At 36.1% G+C, this 24,739-nt stretch overlaps 2 protein-coding genes across 3 annotated transcripts; one reads left to right on the top strand and one right to left on the bottom strand.

The window, feature by feature from the left end:
* The first annotated feature begins 1,245 nt into the window (after positions 1 to 1,245).
* Positions 1,246 to 7,508, top strand: LOC143723509 (uncharacterized). Its single transcript, XM_077216024.1, has 4 exons — positions 1,246 to 1,578; positions 2,190 to 2,425; positions 2,512 to 2,696; positions 6,603 to 7,508. The coding sequence occupies exons 1-4, from the start codon at positions 1,326 to 1,328 to the stop codon at positions 7,384 to 7,386; spliced, it is 1,458 nt and encodes a 485-aa protein (XP_077072139.1). The 5' UTR covers positions 1,246 to 1,325; the 3' UTR covers positions 7,387 to 7,508.
* An 81-nt stretch (positions 7,509 to 7,589) lies between these two features.
* LOC143723107 (uncharacterized) lies at positions 7,590 to 24,311 on the bottom strand. 2 transcript variants are annotated; one of them, XM_077215072.1, is made up of 14 exons: positions 24,128 to 24,311; positions 13,233 to 13,352; positions 12,824 to 13,071; positions 12,613 to 12,744; positions 12,427 to 12,504; positions 11,758 to 11,805; positions 11,542 to 11,667; positions 11,200 to 11,370; positions 10,794 to 11,098; positions 10,394 to 10,704; positions 9,702 to 9,880; positions 9,406 to 9,578; positions 9,087 to 9,301; positions 7,590 to 8,908 (listed from the first exon to the last, which is right to left on the bottom strand). In XM_077215072.1, the coding sequence occupies exons 3-14, from the start codon at positions 13,022 to 13,024 to the stop codon at positions 8,664 to 8,666; spliced, it is 2,184 nt and encodes a 727-aa protein (XP_077071187.1). In that variant the 5' UTR covers positions 13,025 to 13,071; positions 13,233 to 13,352; positions 24,128 to 24,311; the 3' UTR covers positions 7,590 to 8,663. The 2 variants fall into 2 exon arrangements, with proteins under 2 accessions (XP_077071187.1, XP_077071188.1); XM_077215073.1 differs by lacking the exon at positions 24,128 to 24,311 and adding an exon at positions 20,832 to 20,957.
* Between the last annotated feature and the right edge of the window lie 428 nt (positions 24,312 to 24,739).

Below are 24,739 nucleotides of genomic sequence, written 5' to 3'. Positions count from 1 at the left end.
TTGCCATATTTGCACTGGTAATATGGACCTGATATATGGCAAGCCGTTTTAACTTTTATTCATTTCCAGGATATGAATCCTTGATATCAACAATTACATTTTCACTAGTAAAAATGATAATTATTGATATCAGGAATAATATTCCTACTAGTAAAAATGGCAATTTTGGATATCAGGAATTACATTTTCACTAGTAACAATGCTAATTCTTGATATCAACATTTACATTTTCACTAGTAACAATGATAATTCTTGATATCAACAATTGAATTTCAACTAGTAAAAACTATAATTCTTGATATCTGTAATTGTATTTTCACTAGTGAAATGTCACCATAGGCTGCCATTCAAAATCAATTGTTGATATCAATAATTGATTTCTTACTAGTTGAAATTCCAATTTCACATATCAGAAATACAATTCTTACTAGTAAAAACCTTTATTTTTGATATCAAGAATTCAATTGTGACTAGTTGAAATGTCTATTCTTGATATCAACAATTGAATTGCTACTAGTAACAATGGTCATTTTTGATATCAATAATTCCATTTTCACTAGTGACAATGTTCATTTCTGATATCATGAATGTGATTGTTACTAGTAAGAAAGCCATTTTAGATATCTGAAATTATATTGATATCAGAAATACAGTTTTAGATATCAAAAATTAACATTTTTACTAGTAGCAATTCAATTGTTGATATCTAGAATAGACATTTTTACTAGTAACCTCATAATTCTTGATATCAGGAATTCGGATTTTTACTAGTAATAATGCAATTATTGATATCAAAAATGATATTTCTACTAGTAATAAATACAAAGCTGATATGTGTATTCGTAATTATAACTCAATTCTTGATATCTGTAATAGTTTTGTCGCCATTTTAACATTTAAACACATTTGGGATATGAATTGTTGATATCAACAATTCAATTATTGATATCAACAATTCAATTATTGATATCAGAAATGCTGATTGTTGATATCAGGAATTCAATTGTTGATATCAAAAATGACGTCATCACTCGCAGAAATACATTTATGATATCACAAATGAAATTACAACTAGTAAGAAACATACTTCTTGATATCTGTAATTTAATTCTTGATATATGTAATTTAATTCTTACATGTTAAAATGTAATTTTCACTAGTAAAAATTGTTATTGCAGATATCAAGAATTCGTTTTTGGATATGTGCATATATAATGAATTCCTTTTTGGATATGTGCATAATGACGACTGCTTATAAATATTCAAATAAGAGCGTGATGTTTTTGCGTGCTCAAGAACTCCGATGAATTGTGAACAAACTGGCAATGGCAGAGGAGGTTTTGAGGCAAATTGGAAGGCAATGTTATGCCATTGAAAGGACGTACCACTATGGCCTTTGTGGTCAACGACATCTACGTGCCATAGAGGCATGTCTCACAAATTTATCAAGAGTTGCCAGTCTGTTAAGAACAGAGACAGCGGACGAACTTAAAGACGCGCTCATCGACTTGCATCGACTTTTGCTGGTGCAAAATGTAGAGCAAGACCGGGCCTACTCTGCCGGACGTGTACATTTAGGTGAGTAAAATTGTTGTTCTCCCTAAGTTATTAAAATGTTAGACCTGTTAATTGAGAACATTTATATTATTTAAACTAGGCTATATTTGGGTCGCTACGATGTCTTTCTTGAACACGTGGCGGCGCTCCTTCTCTGGTTCAGAATGAGCTATTTACTGCAAAAATACCCCAGACTGGCCTCTTTGATGCATTTATACAAATGCTATCATACACAAACATTAATATAAGCATTTTGTTTGATCATAAGCAGACATGTATGCAAAGTAACAGTTTACAATTATTGTTAAAAAATATATTTATTTGTGATCAGACCCTTAATTGATTATTTCTAATTTTGAAAATTCCTAGAATTTTGCAAACAAATTATTAAAGGAAAACAGACACTTCATATTTAATTGTATTTAATCATTTAAATTGTGATTTTTACATTTAATAGATTACACAGATAGATAGACTACTCAATAGATTGAAAACGTACTAGATTAAAAACAGGCATTTAAAACGGTGCAGAGCAGAGCAACCAGTGGAGACACACTGTTATGAATGCTTTTGTGGCTTCAGCAGTGCCTGTTAATTGTTGTTCTATTGTTCTTTGTTTCTTTTTGTCATAGGTGTACCTGGAAGACCTTCCATTAATGTTTCACAGCAGCAAATTGAGTTTCTAATGAAACAGGGACACACCATTAAGCAGATGGCCAATATTCTGGGCTGCTCATCTTCATTTCTTTATAGGAAAACTAAACAGCTCGGAATTCCTATACGAAAACTGCAAACACAAGTGACTGAGGAAGAGCTCATTCAGCATGTCAGAAGACTTCGCAGTCTCTATCCCAACACAGGAAGTGAGGTGTGTTAGGCAAAGAAAAGTCAAATTCATTATTCTGCATCCATACTGTCAAAATAAATAAATGTGCTTTTATTATTACTTCTTAGATCATGAGGGGGCTGCTACGTGGAGAAGGGCTGTTTGTCCAGCGGTGCAGGGTCCGAGAAGCCCTTACCCTAATCGATCCCACTGCGACTGCACGCAGGTGGAGTAATGCCATTGCCAGAAGAGTCTACCATGTTCCTCATCCAAACAGTTTATGGCACATAGATGGAAATATGCGGTTGATTAGGTAATACACTATTCATCCCTCCCCCCAATACAAAGAGACACAGGTTCGGTGGACTGGAAACACTAAATTGCCCATAGGAGTGAGTGCATGTGAGAGTGTCTTTGGCCCTGCTTACACCTGGTATTAGGATGTGTTTTCGTCGATCGGATCACAAGGGGACACAGGGGATGCTTAATACAGGCTTAAACATGGTCTAAAACTTTTAGAGCTTTTGAACACTTCCAGAGGTAGTTGAAAAAGCATTCGACCGGATGCTTTCATAGTGTAAACGCTCATGTGGTAGAATGTGTTCGAACAGCCACAAAACATTGTCTACTCTCCTCCTACTGACCAATGCGTAAACATTATGGGAAGAGCTCTAGCCAGACCGGATTTAAAATTTGTCGGCTGAAGACCCAAGTTTGGTTTGAAGATGAAAAACGTATCAAGCTCAATGTTCTCTCACCATTCCTGATTTCTAACACACACTCACGCGTTCACCTTGTCTTGTGGCTATCAGAGCAGAAACGAAAGCTGCTATTCTCTGTGTTTTTCAAACTTCTCCTTCATTCCGACATTATGTACATTGCATGAGCTTATTTCGTCCATTAGACTGAAAGATCTGAAAAAGCCCATACATTTACCACCCAAAGACCCTCCTCTAAGAAATAAGGACAGAAGTGGTTGAAAGTGGACAAAAGAGACGGATTTAAACACCAGGTGTAAACGGGAATTTGTCTCCCTCGTCTACTTGTGATCCAATCAACCAAAACACATCTTAAAACCAGGTGGATACACTGCCCTACAAAGCAAAAAGGCAGTAACTACGCAGAGTGCAGAACTGAGAAAAATGACTTTAAAGTTATCCTGTCATCCAGCCTAAGTAGTTGTAGGTAGATTATTGGACATGTGGCTGTTTTGTTACTTTATATTAGCTTATTCTTTGTACATATCAATCCTCATATTTAATTTGATATTTTACCCCTATTTTGCAGTTACTGTATTCTTGCTTTGTATTACTTACCAAAAACGTGGCACCATACCAAGGAAAAAGGCAGTAACTACAGATTCTCCAAAAACTATTTTGACACAATTTGGTCTCTGGGTGTGTTAGATACACTGTATTTGAAACAATTGGAACCATTTGTTTTCCTGAACATGGATATACCAAACCCAAACTAATTTGACCATTTTAGGTCAATATTTTCCACCCGGAAGCTGTTCTGGTGCTGAAACGTCTGCTTAAAGTCTCACATTGCTAAGCTGTATCAAGGCCCAAATGGGGACAATTTATTTTGAATAGGACCACAATGTGTGAGTATTAGATTAATGTGTGCCTGGGGGTGATTACATTAAAGTTAAAGCACTGCAAAACAACTTTTCTTTGGAGCCATAATAGGCAAGTTAAACTTCAATTCAACAGAGCAAAACAAAATCATTTTGCCTAAGTGTTTCTAAGGCTTTTCAAACTCTTATGATGATAACTAAGATAAACAATTTGATGATTTTATATGGTGCAGTATCTGTTTCAGTAGGTTTATAAACACAAAGTACTGAATGAAATGAATACATGGGACAGATATTTCAAATGAGTAAACATACATTTAATAGTAGATTGTAGATTATATATATATATATACATACAGTATATATATATATATATATATATATATATAATGATAATAATAAAAATAATTGATGAACACCACATTTCATATGGTTATTACTCCTCATCCTCCACAACATTGCTCACAGGCAGGGAATACCAAAACACCCTCCTGTTTGATGGCATGAGAGGACAAAGATTACAGATGATGTCTGTATATCATAATATTTCATTGTACAGGGAATAACTTAAATTAGGTCCATGACAAAATAGTGCATGAATTAGACTAACACAATAAATGAATAGTTTTGCACCCTTAATGAAAATGAAGAAAGAAAAGCCAACACACAAAAACGAAGCCTGGCTTCATATTAGGCCTACAATAATAGGATAAAACATAGAAGCTTGCAGTCATGCAGAGGGACAACATTTTCATAGGTTAATATAATTAAGGGGAATCCAAATTCAATATATAATTTTATATTCAGAAGAAGAAACCGTGCAATAAATAAATGCTTAGGAACAGGAACCAATGTGTTTGAGCCTGAGCGCTAAGGGAGGGGGGGGGGGGTAAATACCTGCCGGCTCGCTCTGTCTGCAGAAGTTTGTTTTTGTTGAAAGCATGGATGCTTACAACAGTAAAGAGAAAGATGTCAGTTTTGCTCACAACTCGCTAACTTATCTAAACAGCGGACATAGTCTTTAAACAGCCGCGAAGAGAGTGTGTTTTAAGTTGAACAGACACCTGTCACGTTAAAGAATAACTGTTACACCGATAGCTGTGTTTATGGACAGTTATATTCTCCTGCTGGACAATAACGCCGTGAATGATTAGCCTATGAAAAAAGAAGCCGCCGCTCATGTAGCCTAATAAGAGCGAAGATCACGCCTTCACAGTGGTTAGTGCTCTCCGAGTGCTTTTCTAGTTATTGAATATTTTTTCACCGCTGGTTGGATTATAACTTTGTTACATGAACAACAAAATGATGACATGGCATCGGCGATGATGTGAAGTTACAGAGGATAAAGTTACAGCTAGGAGCAGGGAGGATAAGGTGCAGATAAGCAAAGCTATTTAAAACATCGCCTGTCAATTAGCATAATGCTATCTGAATGGACCTCTAAGAGGAAGTCCCGCCCTGGCGGCTGACAGGTGTTTATATTGTGATAGCCTAGCCTCTAAATGTTTAATCTGTCACTGTACTTCGGGTATTTTCTTTTCAACGCCAGTTCGACCATCTTCTTTCCCCGGCTTTGTGCCATCTCAAACAAAATTTGTGTGAAGTTAAAAGGGCGAAATCGCAAATGTTAAAACCGTCCCGTGAGGATGCCGCAAAATCAGTTGTGTGTGTTCACCATGGCAACAGTAACTACACTGCGCAGCCACACGGTTATTTTTTGTTAGGTAAAACATAACAAGAATACAGTAATGGATGTTACTGTACTCTTGCTTTGTTTCACTTGGGCTTTTTGCAGTTACTGTACAAACGACTACCATTTTCTCCAAAACAACACACATTTGAGATAAGATGTTTTGTCACATAACAAAGGATGCCTTGAATGTCATGAAAATTATAATAACTAATTTTTGACCAAAAATGCAGTTACTGCCTTTTTGCTTTGTAGGGCAGTACAGGGCCCTATTAGTACTGAGGTTACACAAGTTAGTGCACTTCCAGTGCTGGGTTACATCAGGAATAAATCCTGTCGAAAAAGCCTTATTCAGACTGTCAGTCCAAACCCAATTTTTGTGTATATCTAATTGGAATATGATCATATTTAGCAAGTGTGAACAGCAACAAAAAAAAATCACATGAAATGCATTTTTTTTTTTTACAATTCCGTTTTGAGGAAAAAAGCCTTTCATCACAATATTATGGTTGTCAAAACAATTGGAAACTAAACAGAACTTGAACTATGTTTACATGACGGGTAGACTACTGTTATTTTAAGAACTTGACACAAATTTCATTATTTTCATGATAAGCTTGCGATTTGATTTAATTTTTTTCAATATCGCACTCCGCTAAGTCAGTATTGCACCTAAGACAGCTTATGTCACAGGCCACCACAACTTCCAATAGGAAAATTCAACTGCAGTAGCCACCGTTTAACCTGAGGAGGGCAGCACTCAGACGTTTTTACACCATATATTGTAGAATTAAAACACTATATCCAAATGTAAAAAAAAATTACTTGAATCAATGAACAGCAATAATAAAGTCCCAGTCTTACAGATCATTAACTAAAAAAAGTTGGTTTTGGTATTAGTTACCCTTTAATTAACCTTGTGTTGTTTCTATGCTTTTTTTTTATACAAGATGGGGTTTCGTTGTACATGGAGCCATCGATGGAAAATCTCGCCTTATAACCTACCTGAGCTGCAACACAAATAACCGTGCCTCCACTGTGCTTACCCAGTTTGTGAAGGCCACATGTCTTTATGGCCTTCCCTCGCGAGTGCGATCTGACCATGGAGGGGAAAATTCACAAATCGCCCTCTTCATGAATCTTGTTCAAGGGGTGGAACGGAGGAGTCACATAACAGGAGAATCTGTTCACAATCAGCGCATAGAGCGGCTTTGGAGAGATGTTTTCCTGCATGTGCTCCAGTACTTCTACTACTTGTTCTACACTCTTGAGGATTCTGAGGTCCTTGATCCAGACAATGATGTCCACAAGATGTCCCTGCAAATTGTCTTCCTCCCAGAGATACAAAAGAGACTGGGTCTATTTAGGAATGGGTGGAATCACCACAAAATCCGAACGGAGAACAATAAAACACCTGTCCAAATATGGACTGCAGGAATGCTTGCCAACATGGAGACAAACTGCAGAGCCATCAGCAATGTTTTTGGGGAAGATCCTTATAGCACACAAACTCTGCAAGAGCTTTTGGCACAACATGGCATAGACAACTTCCCTGCGACTGATGATGATGATGATGAAGATCATTTCCCAGCTGTAGTTGTGGAGCAACCCAGAATCAATCTGAGCCATCAGCAGCAGCAAAACATTATGCAGGCAATTGAGACCATCTCAGATACTACTGTTAAGTATCAGACATGCTGTAGAGAAATTGCAAACACATTGCAAGATGGCTGAGATACAATTTATGATACAGCATATTTTTTCTTGAAACGCGCCATCGGAGTGATAAAAATGTTGATAAAAATGTATTCCTCTATTCTCTATCAAATCTATTAAATGCCTTCAGGTAAATACCACACTGTCTGTTTCATGCTGTGACAATGTTTTTAGCAGGATTACTAGACTCCAATGTGAAAAAAGGATTAAGACAAATGCAATCAAAATTGATTCAGGTTTTATTGTTCCATTTATGCAGTGAAACATTTAGATGTCAGATGGATCACTGTTTTGAATCACAACTTGAGTGTTATGTACTTTTTCAATTTAGAGAAATTAAAACAGATTAAATGTAAGTGTAAATGAAGCAAAATGTGCTAATATAAATCATATTAGCAACATTAATGGTAAGTACAGTAAAACAATAACAGTAAACACAGTAACAGTACAATGTGTGTTTGAGATGGCATAAGGGTGGATAAGTGTTAAAGGAACACGCCAACTTTTTGGGACTTTAGCTTATTCACCGTATCCCCCAGAGTTAGATAAGTCCATACATACCCTTCTCATCTCCGTGCGTGCTGTAACTCTGTCTGACGCACCCACCGCTAGCCTAGCTTAGCACAAAGCCTGGAAGTAAATGGCTCCAGCTAGCATACTAATCCCAATAAGTGACAAAATAATGCCAACATTTTCCTATTTATATGTTGTGATTTGTATAGTCACAGTCTGTACAAATACCAAGATCACATGAGACACAGCCATCCTATTAACCGTATACATACTGGGAACTATATTCTCAGACGGCGAAGCACTGCTACTTGGGCGGAGTGATAAGCGCAACACTCTGAGCGAACTCTCTGCTCCTCACCACGGCTTCTCAGGCGCTGCGAGCAAATCACTCCGCCCAAGTAGCAGTGCTTCGCCTTCTGATAATATAGTTCCCTTTATTTATATGGTTAATAAGATGGCTGTATCTCATTTGACCTTGTTATTAGTACACACTGTGACTATACAAATCACAACATGTAAATAGGAAAATGTTGGCATTATTTTGTCACTTATTCGGAGCAGTATGCTAGCTGGAGCCATTTACTTCCAGTATTTGTGCTAAGCTAGGCTAGCGGTGGGTGAGTCAGACAGAGTTACGGGATGCACAGAGATGAAACGAATATGTGTGGACTTATCTAACTCTAGGGGATACGGTGAATAAGCTAAAGTCCCAAAAAGTCGGCATGTTCCTTTAAGATAATTTTTTCAAGTATTTCCTTTATCGCCCTTACATGAACGAGGTACTACATTGTGCCGAAAGTTGGCGACTGCAGAATACCTTCAGTCATGTAGGTTCTAAATGAGTCATAGGTACTGTGAATTGGAAGTCTTAGAACAATAAGGCACGTGTTGGCCTCTGGAAAAATTCTGGTGTCTTGAAGTAAAAATTCGATTTTTGGCTGATGGGGGAATCCTAGAGGAGGCACAGATGAGGCTCCAGAAGCAAACTGCAGCACCATTTCCAGTGTCAACGGATTGCAGTCACCTTCTGTAGCCACACAGATTCAGACAGACACACAAAGAAACAGAATAAGGTTTAAATTGAATATCAAATTCAGTATAATTTTACTTCATAAAATGTGTCACTCAAAATCACATTAAACGCAAATTAAATTTTTACCACAAAGTGGTTGTAATGTTTAAATGATAAAGCACTAAAACCCTACCTTCTACATCTATTAACCAGTCTCTCCAGAAACAGATGGTCTTATTTTCCAGCTGCCGTTTGTTGCTGCCAAGGGGTGAGAAGTCCACTTCGAAAAGTGTTGTCAGATCTTTTGCCTCCAGTGGTCTGATCGCATTGACAAATAGGTCCTCAAAGATTTCAGCATGCTTTTTTATCTCGTCCAACAGAGCAAAAGTTTTGAAACCCTCTTCAAATCTGTCACAGGACATTTAGTCGTAATTTTAGTCACAACCAAATTTCCCATTTACCACATTTTTCCTTTCTAAGACATTTACATGGTTCTCATGATGGATACTTACTGTCTGAGAGCCAAATTTGTCCGCCCATTGACAAAGTATTCTGCTGCAGATTGGACCAGGGAATCCCTCTCTTCAAGTGATGAGATGTACCTAAGGGCTCCCATCATGCTCAGACTGTCCCCAGCATCTGATATAGCAGAATTTGCTTTTTGAACAGAGTCTGCTTCTTTAATCTACAAGTAAATAATTAGAAAGTTATGCCATGAAATCACAAAGTATCCATTGCAAATGACAAAATAAAAAAATACCTGCATAGATGAGACTGTTTAATGTACAAGTCTAAAGTTTATAATCACCTTTGAGAGTTTTTCTCTGAAGCAGCTGTCTGCTATTTCCTCAAGGGAGACAGGAAGTGTACATGTACCACTGAGTTGCATAAAAAGACGATCAGAAAAAAAACGAGGGCCAACTCCACCATGAATTATGCACACTGCAATCATTTTTGCAACGGTCATGTACAAGCCATTCTCAAGTGCTGAAAAACACAATATATATATATAGATATATTTAGTGATATATTTAGTGAGTGTGGTGAAATACATATATATATTACATGGCTTGGTAGAGTTACAATGTAGAATGCGGTCTGTTATTTCTTGATAACAGACGGTTGCCATGGACGCAGTTCAGAGACGGAACGGACTATTTTCTTTAGCGGAAGCAATATAATTGTTTTAAATCAATAAACTCCTTTTTAAATCAATATTTTGAGTCAAATTATTGATTTATTTGGTAGGTAGCCATGTAATAAGAGGGATAATGTAAAGTGAGGCGGTTGTTATAGCGTATACCACCCCTTCAGGCTGATTAAGATTCCTCCGCTTCGCGTCGGGATCCTAGTCAGCCCGTCGGGGTGGTATTCGCTATAACCGGTATACATTATCCCTTACATATATATATATATATATATATATATATATTTCAATTTCATAAGAAAAAAAAAGCTAAATTTTAGATTATCTAAAAAAGCAAATTAGATAATCCCCACCATGAGTATCAAGAGCCAGTAGTCTGTTATCTTCCGGGCCTTCAAATATTTTTGATATCTGGATTGCCCTCATCAGCAAGCGTAGGTATTCCCTGGTTGGTCCACCATCATCTATAGCTCCTTCTCCAACCCCATCAGAGTCCACAAAAATCACATCCAGCCTTGCTTCTGGATTGAAGCGCCTTCGTTTGAAAGCGTGCAGGCTACCTTCTAATATGTTGTCTCGACTTACATTAATTTGATTGCTTGTGGGACAACATGAGAGATCAACTCTGCTATGAAGCTTCTTCAAAATCATCTGTAGATCAACTCTAAAACATAAAGGGGTAAAATAATTTAGCTTTCATGAGTCTGAAAAAGTTTAGTTCTTTAAATTCCTTTAAAGTATAACATAACATACTGATCTGAAATAATTTCACAGTTGTCAGTTGTTACAGAGGATGGTTGAGTGGGAAGAGAGTGTTCAGGTGACCAGTGATGAGAAGGTGAGAAGGTGTGAGAAGGTGAAGGAGCAGGTGACCAGTTTGGAGGTGAAGGAGCAGGTGACCAGTTTGGAGGTGTTGGGGAATGACAATCATTCAGTGGCAAAGAAGTAATCGGTTCATTTGATGATGAGGCAAGCGACTGGTTAGAAAAGGACGAGGTGAAATTAACTTCACCAGAATTCACTTGAATGCTTGCTTCGTTCTGTTTATCTTGACTTTCCTGTACATATAGACCAATATTTTAAATAAAAAATATATTTAGAAAAAAAACTTTATACACCTAAAATAGTTTCAGAGACTGTAAATAGAAGGGTTACTCACGTGTGCATCCATTGGTGAAACCCAAACAACATAAAGAGTTGAATGACCCTGGATGTTGTAATCATTAAGTGTTCCTGAAAGGTTATTTTCAAGAGGTGTAGATGAGATCGCATCTTGAACATAGAACACTTCACTGGACAGGTCATCCTGACCAACAAAGTCAAATAAGATCTGAAAAAAAGAAGTAAATGAAACATAGGTAGATTACACTTAGTGAGATTATTATACAATTGTCTATCTTCATCAAGGCTATTTACTATATTATTCCCAAACACATTTTAAATAATGATTGTTTCCTATACTTATTGTCTATCCTTTAATTAAAAATCAGCAAACATTTACTTGAATTGTGTCTGACAAGATGAATTTTCGAATTTTTTCCACTCCATTAGGAAACTTGAACTTGATGGGCACCGCATCAATGGGTTCCTCGTAATTCGCAATCCTCTTCCTTCTGTCTTCAATTGCCTATTATGCAACCAAGGTTACATGAATGCAGTACTTATTTTTACTTCAACCAAACAAATTATTAGTTATATTTGTTAAAATAACATTTACCTGTAGTCGACTCTTCTCCTGTGCCTCTAAACATTGGCGTCTCATCTCCTGTTTATAATATAAAGAATTAGTGGATACTATTTAAATAGAAATTTATATTACACCTATTAATATACCTTAGAACTAGTATGTTCATAAAAAAAACATTACAGAGCAGTTTAGTGTCCATACTCTCAAATAAATTGTTTCTTTTGTATTTCAACCGTCTAAGTTTCTTGTACCATCCAGACCTTAATGCCAATTCAGAAAATGTACTAAAGGTTAAATGGGTTCATGTAACAATACATTAAATTTTCCTTAAATGAAAAATGTCTTTCATACCGGACTCAAAAACACGATTTTCCCAAGATTAGTAGAGGATCTCAACATTCAAAAGTTTATATATATATATACAGCTAATGCAGTTTATATATAGCTTAATGCAGGATTTGAATAATGTCCTTAATAAAAGACATTTACACATATTAGCTGAATATAATACTATAATATATATATATAATACTTAGCTGAAGTATTACAAGACTCTAGTTTCTTAGTTTACAAGACTCTAGTTTCTTAGTTCTTAGTTTCTTTCTAGTACTAGTTTATTTGATGTAAACTTGCAAATTTAGAAAGTAAAAAGTTAGGTGGTTGCCGGGTTGCAGTGAAATAAATAATACAGTTCCTTACTTTTTCTCTGTCTGCCATTAAAGATTGTTCAAATTCTTTGTCTTGTTCTTGCCGCAAAGATCGCCACTGCTGCAAGACCTATTAACACATCAAAAAATATCTGACTTAAATATTTTGAGAAACAAATGATCAACACAGACTCTGGTACATATTGGTTTAAAACATTATAGTTATATTCTTAGTTACCACTGTGCTGTCTGCAGTGTCATCTGTGTTGCCACTGAAATCAGTAAGGTCAATCACCACAGACGGAGTGCTCTCAGAGTTGGCTCCTACTTCAGGTGCACTTTGTGACTGGCACAAAGGAGGTGGTGATTCCTGTGCGGGTAATTGTTGTTATTTAAACCACACAACACACTTTTACATTTAAGCATTATCAAAAAAAAAAATTACAAACCTGGTATAATTCTGCTAATGGCAGAATGTACAGCCTACTCCGGCCAAGAGCTTGCTTTAATTCTTTGACAGAAGTAACCTGAAGCTTCTGTAATTTCTTTCCTCTGTCCGCCTTGGCTAATTCATATCCAATCAAATTCAGGCTGACATCTGGGAAACTTTGACAGATACATTGTTTGAAATCTGCCAAACTCCAATTCATTTGGATTTGGGAGACTTTTTCTTTACCTGTGTCATCCACAGGGCTACCTAAAGATGTTTTGAAAAAAATATATATATTATTACTGTATTATTATTATAAAAAAAATATAATTATTATATTATTAATATTATTATTATTACCGTATTATTATTATTTTTTTAAATAAAAAAATAATAATAATAAATCTCATAATTCACTGTGCCATTACCAAATCCATTTTGTGTAATTTTTCTTCGTTCTGTCACTGTAGGTAGCTTTGTAAAGGTTGGGCTAGGAAGCAAAAACAGGCCAACATTCCAACAAAGGTTTTCTCTTCTTCCGGCTGTACCTTTAAAACAGAACATTAAAGACTGAATAAATGAAATAAGAGAACCCTCTGATCAATGTGTAGTGTACATTTTACCAGTTTGATATCCTATTCAAAAAGGAATAACTTGAAATTGAAAGAGTTATTTTTATTATTATTATTAATAATAATATTTATTTCGGCTTGACTTCGAATGTCTACAAATGTATAATCCGAGATCAGGTATAAAAAAAAAATCATAATAGAGATTGGTTCATGGTTTTAGAGATGGTTTATAGCAGGGGTCGGCAAGTAAGGTTGGCATTTAAGAAATTAATTGATGAAAAATGCAACTAGAATTGTCTGTGACAGACTGTTACTGTCTTTTGTAACTGTTAGTGAGCTGTTACTCTGTGTTAAATCCTGTAGTAGGACAGTCATTAACAAAAAAACACATTTGTGTGGGGGTGTCCGGGTTTTACACATTAATAAAGCAGTAGGGATGAGTCACGATTTTCGAATATTCGATTTGTTGATTTAATTAGGCCTATAGAATATCGAATAGGTCGTGCGATTATTGTCTAAAAAAATCCCAACGTTTTCGGTGCTTTTTCGGTGGTGACGCCGTGTTCATGTAACCAGAGGATGACGCCAATAACGCAAAAGCTGTCACAAGGAACCGGCAAAAGTCATGATTATGAATGTTTCAGATATAGCAAGGAGACATTTTAATTGTTTATTAGTGTCAGTGTCGGCTCCAATAGTGACCGCAGTAGTTAACGCGCCTATAGAGAGAAATTCACTTTTCATATGGATTACATAAGCAGAGAGTAGGCTATAGTGGGCCTAGTCGGTCTCGACTTACCTGAATGTCGATTTCGAGACCGTCGAAAAAGCCTCCTTGTAGCAGCAAGCAAATTCTCGTTCGATGAACTCTGCATAAGTTCCATTCTTGCTCTATTTGCGACATTAAAAATTCTATCAAAAGCAGAAACTGCCGCATCGAGCGTTACCTGCTCTGATGAAGCTGTTTCTTCCTCCATCTTACACGGATTGCTTTAAAGGCGCCAAAAGCGAGAGTGACGGTTAGGCCTATTGTTGATATCAAGAATTGAATTTTTGATATCAAAAATTGTAATTGTTGATATCAAGAATTGAATTGTTGATATCAAGAATTTAATTGTTGATATCAAGAATTGTAATTGTTGATATCAAGAATTGAATTTTTGATATCAAGAATTTAATTGTTGATATCAAGAATTGAATTGTTGATATCAAGAATTTAATTGTTGATATCAAGAATTGTATTTTCACTAGTGAAATGTCACCATAGGCTGCCATTAAAAATCAATTGTTGATATCAAGAAGTGATTTTTTACTAGTAGAAATACAATTGTTGATATCAACAATTACATTCTTGATATCAACAATTACAATTTTTGATATCAACAATTAAATTCTTGATATCAAAAATCAGAATTCCTGATATCAATAATAACTTGGCTAGTAAAAATGTCTATTCTCGATATCAACAATTAAATTGCTACTAGTAAAATTATAATTTCAGATATCTAAAATGGCTTTCTTACTAGTAACAATCACATTCATGATATCAGAAATTAACATTGTCACTAGTGAAATTGGAATTATTGATATCAACAATTGATTTTGAATGGAAGCCTATGCAGACATTTCACTAGTGAAAATACAATTGCAGATATCAAGAATTATAGTTTTTACTGGTGGAAATGTAATTGTTGATATCAAGATTTAAAGTGGAAATTGAATTCTTCATATAAAAAATTGCATTTAAGATATCATGAATTCATTTTTAGATATGTGCATAATGACATGACGAGTGCCTACGTCTGATGCTTGACCAATCAGCGGAAAGGGGCGTTTTATTCCTAGGCTGTAGGCCGAATATCCAACCTGTTTATTAATTTACCCCTGAACGCGAGATCAAGCTGAATTCTCTCTCTTTTTCTTTTTAATTAAAGGCGTCAGTGGCTAGGTTATCTTACAACACATACTCAGACTCACTGTCATATTTTACGCACCTATTTGGTTACCAATTTGCAAGAAAAGTCGATCCGAATTGGGTAGAGTTCGGCTATGTGAGAATGTGTCGATGTACAATAAATCAAAATTTACATGTGTATTAACATTGCATAGGCTCAGTAGCGTTGTTAACCACCATGCAACCCACGCAAATGGGTAGGGCCCCGCAGGTTTGACTGAGGGCCCCCTGCTGACCAAGCAAATAAATCAGTAGATGACCGCTGTTGGCTACCTGATTTATTACATACTAACATTGCTTCAGTAACCAAATTTAGAATGCTGCAAACATTGTTCGCTGATCAATGTTTATAAGCTTAAATTAAAATGCTCATCATTTAAAGCAATCGTTCGTGACTTTACCGTAGGCTATATCGACATGACATGGTTAAATTCAGATTGTAAATATTAAGTTGGGTGTTATTTCATATAATAAAATATATTTATTTGTTACTGCAAAGCTTTATAAAATTATTATGGGATCTTATTCAATGCTTTCAGAATATTTAAAATTTAAACATTCAACCATGAGTTGTGATGATAGTTCGTTATAGCCTAATTAAAGAAAAAAAAAGAAAAGAAAAAGATGAAAAGCACATTTATTAGGGTGTGCCCCATTGTACCCTTGGTATTGTATATTTGTAGGCTAACGCACCCTCCTTTACCAGGGAAACGCCGAAACGAATTGGGAACGCATATGACTCATTCTGTTATAGGCCAGATGTGGGGGCACAGTACAATTCTGCTTAGGGCACCCATAAGCAGCGGCCTTGAAACATATATTGTCCAGTAAAACTGCTTTAAACTTTGTAGGCTACGCATTAGGCTACACATAATTATGTTCTGTCTTTACCACGTCGTTGAAAAGGGTTATCGTTTAAATCTGCATAACAGGCTCCGGCGCCGGCTTGAAGAAAGAAACAATTAAATAGCCTAAGCTAAAGACCCTTAGATTATACAGAGTTGTGTTATATTCAGTGTAAATAAATTACTGCGCTGAAATTAGTTTTTTTCTAGAAGTTAGATTAGTTGGAAAATCTTTCTATTGTCTATATCCTGCTTAGTTAATGTAGGCATATCAATTGGGCCAGGCTGGTTGTCTATTAACAAGACATATATTTCAAATGAATTGATTATTTTAAAGCATTTTTAAACCCCGGTTAAGTACATTTCTATAGCCCTATTCATTGCATTAAATAGTATAATATAATGAAGAAAGAATGATAATGTAGGCTATAGGCTACTAAATGAATAGACCTATTAATCAAAAGGGAAAAAGGGAGAATAATTCATGAATTCATGATTTAGTAGTACACAACACAACTGTACAAATGGTAGCTAATGTTTACAAAAATGTTTTATTTTTCGTTTGGTTGTAGGCTACTGTGTTTTCATTTGATGCATTAGAACAAAGTGTGAAAAAAATAGGACTATATATGAAAAAACGCCATGGGGTTTATGTATGTTCACGAGAAGGGCAAATATGTGATAAATGAATGCTTTGTTCATTTTTTTTTTTTCGTTTTGAAGACAAAAAATGGGAACACAAATTTTCTGACCTGGTGATGATGACCAATCAAATGAAACGTGATGTTTCACAGACATGGCTACACATTTTAGCCTCGCGAGATCTCGTGGCAGGACATCTCGCCACACCCCTACTCATTAATATTCATGAACTCATTACCATAGCTATTCTTACCTGTAAAAATGACATTTCTAGATATCTGTAATACTATTTTTACTAGTTAAAATATTATTTAAGATATCATTAATTCTATTTTCACTAGTTGCAAGGGTAATTTCAGATATCAACTTGCTTTGTTGATATCAATAATTACATTGTTACTAGTAAAAATCCGAATTCCTGATATTAAGAATTATGAGGTTACTAGTAAAAATGTCTATTCTAGATATCAACAATTGAATTGCTACTAGTAAAAATGTTAATTTTTGATATCTAATACTGTATTTCTGATATCAATATAATTTCAGATATCTAAAATGGCTTTCTTACTAGTAACAATCACATTCATGATATCAGAAATGAACATTGTCACTAGTGAAAATGGAATTATTGATATCAAAAATGAGCATTTTTACTAGTAGCAATTCAATTGTTGATATCAAGAATAGACATTTCAACTAGTCACAATTGAATTCTTGATATCAAAAATAAAGGTTTTTACTAGTAAGAATTGTATTTCTGATATGTGAAATTGAAATTTCAACTAGTAAGAAATCAATTCTTGATATCAACAATTGATTTTGAATGGCAGCCTATGGTGACATTTCACTAGTGAAAATACAATTACAGATATCAAGAATTATAGTTTTTACTAGTTGAAATTCAATTGTTGATATCAAGAATTATCATTTTAACTAGTGAGAATGTAAATGTTGATATCAAGAATTAGCATTGTTACTAGTGAAAATGTAATTCCTGATATCAAAAATTGCCATTGTTACTAGTAGAAATATTATTCCTGATGTCAATAACTATCATTTTAACTAGTGAAAATGTAGTTGTTGATATCAAGAATTCATATCCTGCGAATGATTAAAAGTCAAAACGGCTTGCCTATTGCCATTCCCAGGATATAAATTGTTATTATCAAGAATTATAGTTTTTACTAGTTGAAATTCAATTGTTGATATCAAGAATTATCATTGTTACTAGTGAAAATGTAAATGTTGATATCAAGAATTAGCATTGTTACTAGTGAAAATGTAATTCCTGATATCCAAAATTGCCATTTTTACTAGTAGAAATATTATTCCTGATATCAATAATTATCATTTTTACTAGTGAAAATGTAATTGTTGATATCAAGGATTCATATCCTGGAAATGAATAAAAGTTAAAACGGCTTGCCATACCTGGTAACCTATGGTAACCTATTCATTTCCAGGATATGAATTCTTGATATCAACAATTAAATTTTAACTAGTTAAAATGATAATTCCTGATTCCACTAGGAACAATGCTAATTCTTGATATCAACAAATGAATGTTCTTGTATTTTCACTAGTGAAATGTCACCAGGCTGCCATTCAAATTCAATTGATTTCAGTAAAAACCTTTATTTTTGATAACAACAATTAAATAGTGGAAATATTCTTGATATCAACAATTAAATTGCTGGTAACAATGTTCATTTTTTATATCAATAATTCGATTTTCACTAGTGACATAGTGATACCATTGAATGTGATTGTACTTGTAAGAAAGCCATTTTAGATATCTGAAATTCATTTTCAGATATAAAAAAGAACATTTTTAATAGTAGCAATTCAATTGTTGATATCAAGAATAAACATTTTCTTCTAGTAACAATGTAATTCTTGATATAAAAAAATTATGTTTTTACTAGTAATAATTGTATTTCTGATATGTGAAATTGGTAAGAAGTCAATTCTTGATATCAAGAATTAAATTTGAATGGCAGTTTATGGTGACTTTCACTAGTGAAAAAACAATTACAGATATCAAGAATTATAGTTTTTAATAGTTGAAATTAAATTTTTGATATCAAGAATTAGCATTTTAACTAGTTAAAATGTAATTGTTGATAACAAGAATTAGCATTGTTAGTAGTGGAAATGTCACGATCATCAGTGAAAGTGCCCGTAATTACCACCAGAGGGCACTCCAACCCAGACTATTGTCATTCCCTCAAGAAACTACATTTCCCATAACTCAATGCCTGGACTCATCATCCCTGATTACATCCACCTGTGTCTCATTACCTTGTCAAGGTGATGATACACAGGGCAACTTTTTGAGCAATGTTGGGAAATCTTGCCGAGCGATTGTTGCTTGGGCACTTTCCCTTTGAAAATATGCATCTGGATAATTTAGATCAGTTATGGGCCCTGTGTCTCATCTGGTTCCCCGTTGACGGCAACATTGCCCAGCAACATTGCTCAAAAAGTGTGTATCATCACCTTTCACTAGTGAAAATACAATTACAGATATAAAGAATTCAATTGATGATATCAAGAATTCAATTGTAGATATCAAGAATTCAATTTTTGATTTCAAGAATTCAATTGTTGATATCAAAAATGTAATTGTTGATATCAACAATTCATATCCTGGTTTGATTTCCATTACACGAGAGTAGGTGTTAAAACTTCATGCTGATTTGTACTCGGCTTTCGTCAAGATAATCACCAACTAAGACGTACGTAGCTTTACAGTAATCTATGCTTCTCCATCCATTTACGCTTCTTTCCATCTGGTGACGTGAATCTCCTTCAGTCTGGTGTTAATAGCTACAGTGTATTGCGCGTCAGCACACACAACGGCTGCAACCACAGTGCGGTCCCCCCATAACAACCCTCTGGATTGAGCGGAGTAGGGAACATCTCTAGGGTCTTCAAGTGGGCACCTTCCGTCCTCAGTGTTTCGTCGACTAGCCCACGACACCTCAAGAGGGCTCGACAGTGACTCTGGCGTCCCAGAGTCACTCCCCTCCGTCCCCCACTCAACTCAGCCCAACTTACTGACCTCTACTTCCCTCTTGCTGCTGAGACCTAACCACAATCTCACAATCTCTCCGCAACCCAACCATACGCGCCAACCCGTTTGACTAAGGCTGTCGAGCCCCACTGGTGCGTTAATATGCAGTTTCAGTGGCAACGGTTCCGTATGGCATACCACCTACCGCAAAACACAATATCTGCCCAACCACCCGTCATTCACGCAATATACACAGGAACGTAATGACTGTAAATACTTTACAACCTATACAAATAAACCAACAGTTGCTGCTGAGACCGAACCACAATCTCACAATCTCTCCGCAACCCAACCATACGCGGCAACCCGTTTGACTAAGGCTGTCGAGACCCACTGGTTCGTTAATATGCAGTTTCAGTGGCAACGGTTCCGTATGGCATACCACCTACCGCAAAACACAATATCTGCCCAACCCAGGGCTGGACCGGGACTAAAAATCGGCCCGGGCATTTTGGCCCAGACTGGCCCACTACATATAATCATAAACACAACCGATCTTTTCACGCCCCTGAATATGTATACTAACTCCCATTAAAACCACTAATGGCATGTAGCCTAATGAGTGAGTAGGAATGAGTAAGAGTTAATAGATGAAATAACTACTAATTGTAAAATACAATCGAAGTACTCCACAATGATGAATCCTAAAACAAACTATAAGCTGCATTGGCATAGCAATACCAGTGTTTGACACAGGATTTTTGGTAAAAGGATAAAAGGAACTTTTATAATTAGTTTTGTCCTAATTTCCATGCTTGAAAGAGATAAACACATTATCTTTTATTTTGGCGGAAAACATGGTTTACAAACGCGTCTCATTACACTTCTAGTAAAATGCGTAATCGTCAACTATGCAGATGTGTAAATAATGCGTAACTGGGTAATGGGTTCCTACACTCATAGCGTAAGTGTTCTGAAAGTAGCCTAGTTCTGCTTACCACAGTTCTCTACACTCACTCATTCTCTCCTGATCCTCAATTTCCTCATCAGACACTTGAAGGGGCCGTTTCTTTTTTCACGCTATTTCTCTGCACATTCCTTGCGTTTCATCTCCACCTCTGACTATTTTAACAGATACACACTGACACTTCACGCGCGCTCAGAGCCCAAAGGGGGAGATTGGACCAGCACATTAAAGATGTGATTGGACCAGCCGAGTGCCAATCAAGAAAAGAACCAATGGGCCGCTGATCTACGTGTTTCACGGGTCGGTCTGTAAAAAAAAAAAACCTACGCTGACTTTTTTTGTCCAATGCATTACACTGGCACAAAGATCCCAGCGCCACCAATTAAGCAAAACTAAACGAATGTGCCGCCGATGTATGAGTATTATGGGCCGTTTAGACAAAAAAATTGTTTTTATATATTTTTTAAAGAATTATCTGTAGGCCTATCGGCCCAAAAAGCACGTCGGCCCACCGGGCAAATGCCCGGTATGCCCGATGGCCAGTCCAGCCCTGGCCCAACCACCCATCATTCACGCAATATACACAGGAATGTAATGACTGTAAATACTATACAACATAAACAAATAAACCAACAGACTCTTCAAGTTTTCAAGAAATCTACGAAACCGTAACATGGCGGCCTGTACACAGCCAGCTAGAATCTTTCCGTCTCAACCACAGCCAGTTGCTGCTCCTCTCTGCTGCTTCAGATAAGTTCTTTACTGTACGACGCAACTCTTGGCCACTGAATCCGACGTCTCTGAGGAACCGGGTTGTAGAGTGTGCCACAAAACCTCGACAACCCACTTCCACTGGATAAACCTGGACTTTCCATCCTCGCTGTTCTGCTTCAGTGGCCAGATGAGCATACCGCAGTTTCTTCCTCTCATATGCCTCATCTACAGCATCCTCCCATGGCACTGTTAACTCTATCAGTTGAACAATGCGTGCTGATCCAGACCACAAAACAATATCTGGTCGTAGGTTAGTGGTGGCAATCTCAGGTGGAAAAATAAGCCGTTGATCAAGATCAGCCAGCATCTTCCAGTCCCTAGCAGCTTCCAGTTGTCCTGGGCGAGAATTGGTGTTAGCACCTTTTCTTGGTTGCTCAAGGCTGGGGTTGCTCGCCTGGGCGGAGGAATATTGTCTTCTGCGTGTAATGTTTTGCTAGAACAGCAAAAAATTTAACTTTAATGGAAATGAATTAAAGCCATAATTTCTGCGAATGCTGATGTCATTGTTGATATCGGGAATAAACATTTTTACTTGTGGAAATGTAATTCCTGACATCCAAAGTTGCCATTGTTACTAGTATAAATCCAATTCCTGATATAATTTAATTTAAGTTAAAATGTAATTGTTGATATCAAGAAATCATATCCAGGGAATTAAAAAAGTCAAAACGGCTTGCCATTCTACTGTGAATATGCTTCGTGCTGTTCTGGTGATGGAATCACCTTCACATTAAATAAAAGCATCAATGTTAGCCTACAACAATTTATGTTATTTTCTGCCTTGCACCAGAAATGTACAAACCTTATTAATTTCAGCCATGAAGAAAACTTGACATTTGAAAACCAAGCAAATTTAAATAGATTTTTCCATTTTTTCCAAGAGTGTATAAGACCAGCCAGAGAATGTGATTTATACAGTCTATTAAAAATTGTCTTGGTATTTCTCCCTTTATTCTGCTAAAGCCAGCTTAAAATACATGAAAGCAATATGTGGCTTTTTGGAGTACAGCATGCTTTCAAAGTTCACACTAAATGACAATAAGAAAACAGTGATTGATTGTTTCATCTTTCACTATTTTTAGCAAATGTAAGTTGCACCAAATGCTTTTGACATTAATAAAAGCCAAATACATTAAAGGATCCTCAAAGGCTTAATAATGCATTGGTCTATTAAAGACAGTCCATCCTAAACAAACAACAAAGGAACAAATTATTCTGTTGATTAATGAGAAAATACTGACAGACAAATGTATTTTTGGTTTTAAGTAAAACCAAAATAATCAGCACATTTGAAGCACTGCATTACATGAGTTTATGATTAGTGTTACAATATGAAAAATAAAATGCAAATACAATCATAATAGTGTCCCACTGGTAGGGTATTTTGTTCTCTCTCTCTCTCTCTCCTTTTTTTGGCCTATTTTTTCTTACATTATGGGTCAGGTGTGATATGCACCAAGCCTAAAAACAGTAACAGAGCCCATTTCTGTAAAGGATGGGAGGCTTTTGTCTGGGCCTATTAAGGCTTTCACTGCCTAGCATGCTCTTCTGAAACTCTGAGGACTTTCCAGGTCACCCTGAAGCAGTGAATTGCATTACCAGGCGCTGTTTGTCAGTCCTATCAACGAGCATGTGGCAACTCAATATCTAAAAGCTTTACCAAAGCCAAAGGGTTTCTCCTCAACAAAGGCACCGTTAAAAACCGCAGCTGCACTTACTGAAATAAAGGGTAATGGAATTAAATAGCTTCAGGTTTTCCCCTAGTGTTCTTTTAGTGGCACTAGTCACTTGGCTGCCTTATTTTTCTCATGATAAAAACACACAAAAGATGTCCTAAGATGTCTTGTTCTTTCAATGTCAAATGTGTATGAATTTAGAAATGTATTAGTTCATGATACCTAAAGCTTGTTAGGAATTGTTCCTTATTGCTAAGCATATCCATAATAATCATGCTCATGCTCAATACCTCCATATCTATTTCTCAAAACCAAAAACCACAGGCTCCATGCCCTTGTGTGCAGTAAATGATTTCCTCTCCTGTAAAACTACAGTCATGAATCAGTCTGTTTATGACAGTTTCTCGATTGGGCTACATCAAAACTGGATTAGAGAGACATGTGTTTTGATATCAAATGAGAAATAGACAGACCATTCTGCACAGTGGCAGGATTACCTACGATCATCCTTTTCTTATAAGTGTGTTGGCTAGGCCCCTTAATTCCAATGAAGACCATTCTTATCTTCATGCACAGTACAGTGACACTGTAGATCTAGAGAACTGTTTGAATTCAACTTTTTGCAACAGTTTGAGGAGTTGGAGGGTCCTTTTCAATTCCAGCATGACAATGGGTCTTATTCACAAATAACTGTGTGGATTAATCATACTTACAGAACGCACAGGAAAACTTCTGATGGAAAATATGCTGCCTTATAAGATGAGGCAATAAGATGTGTTTAGTGGAACTGCGCATTTCATTAAGGATCAGTCAATAGAGGTAAACTTATAACTGATAATGATTATGTAAATGTATTTAATGTTATTTCATTACTCACTGAATGGATTTTAGTTGTGTTTTGTAGACACCACGTAATCATCCAAGTTGGCGTTCCCCATGAAGAATGTGTAACTGAAAGGAGTGCCTGAGAGATTCGAGAATGATGCCACTGCAGGATTACTAAACACTTTCAGATGTTCAGACATTTGCTCTTTTTAAGGAGGACTGCAACAGGCATGAATAATGAGAAATTGTTCCTCTCTGGGGTTTCAAAGACAAAACATCCTGAGTTACGACAAGCCACCACATGCTGTGGTTTCCCATATAGCACCAGATGAACCGGTCGAATCAGAGATACCTGCTTTCTGTGCATTGCAACACATATATGTACTATAGCCAGAGGCACACATTTACTAGAACATGAAAAAGTAGCTTGTTCTGGAGTAATTTTAGTTGATATTACTTATTTTATATGTGAGACAGATCAGAATATTTTCAGTGTTTCCGTTTAACCCTCTTGCCTTGTTATTATAACTAATGGTGACAGTAACTTGAGGAAAATTTGATACTTTGTCATTGAGATTAAATACATTTTTGAAAATGCACAATATGAAGACCTCCGATGCAAAAGCCTCTAAAAGCCACCTCTGTCAAAAATGAAATACTAATA

Source organism: Siphateles boraxobius, unplaced genomic scaffold (assembly GCF_051911475.1).
Source record: "Siphateles boraxobius isolate OS27281-9 unplaced genomic scaffold, OSU_SipBor_1 7, whole genome shotgun sequence".
Classification (NCBI taxonomy): domain Eukaryota; kingdom Metazoa; phylum Chordata; class Actinopteri; order Cypriniformes; family Leuciscidae; genus Siphateles; species Siphateles boraxobius.
This window is presented reverse-complemented; position numbering and strand designations above follow the sequence as displayed.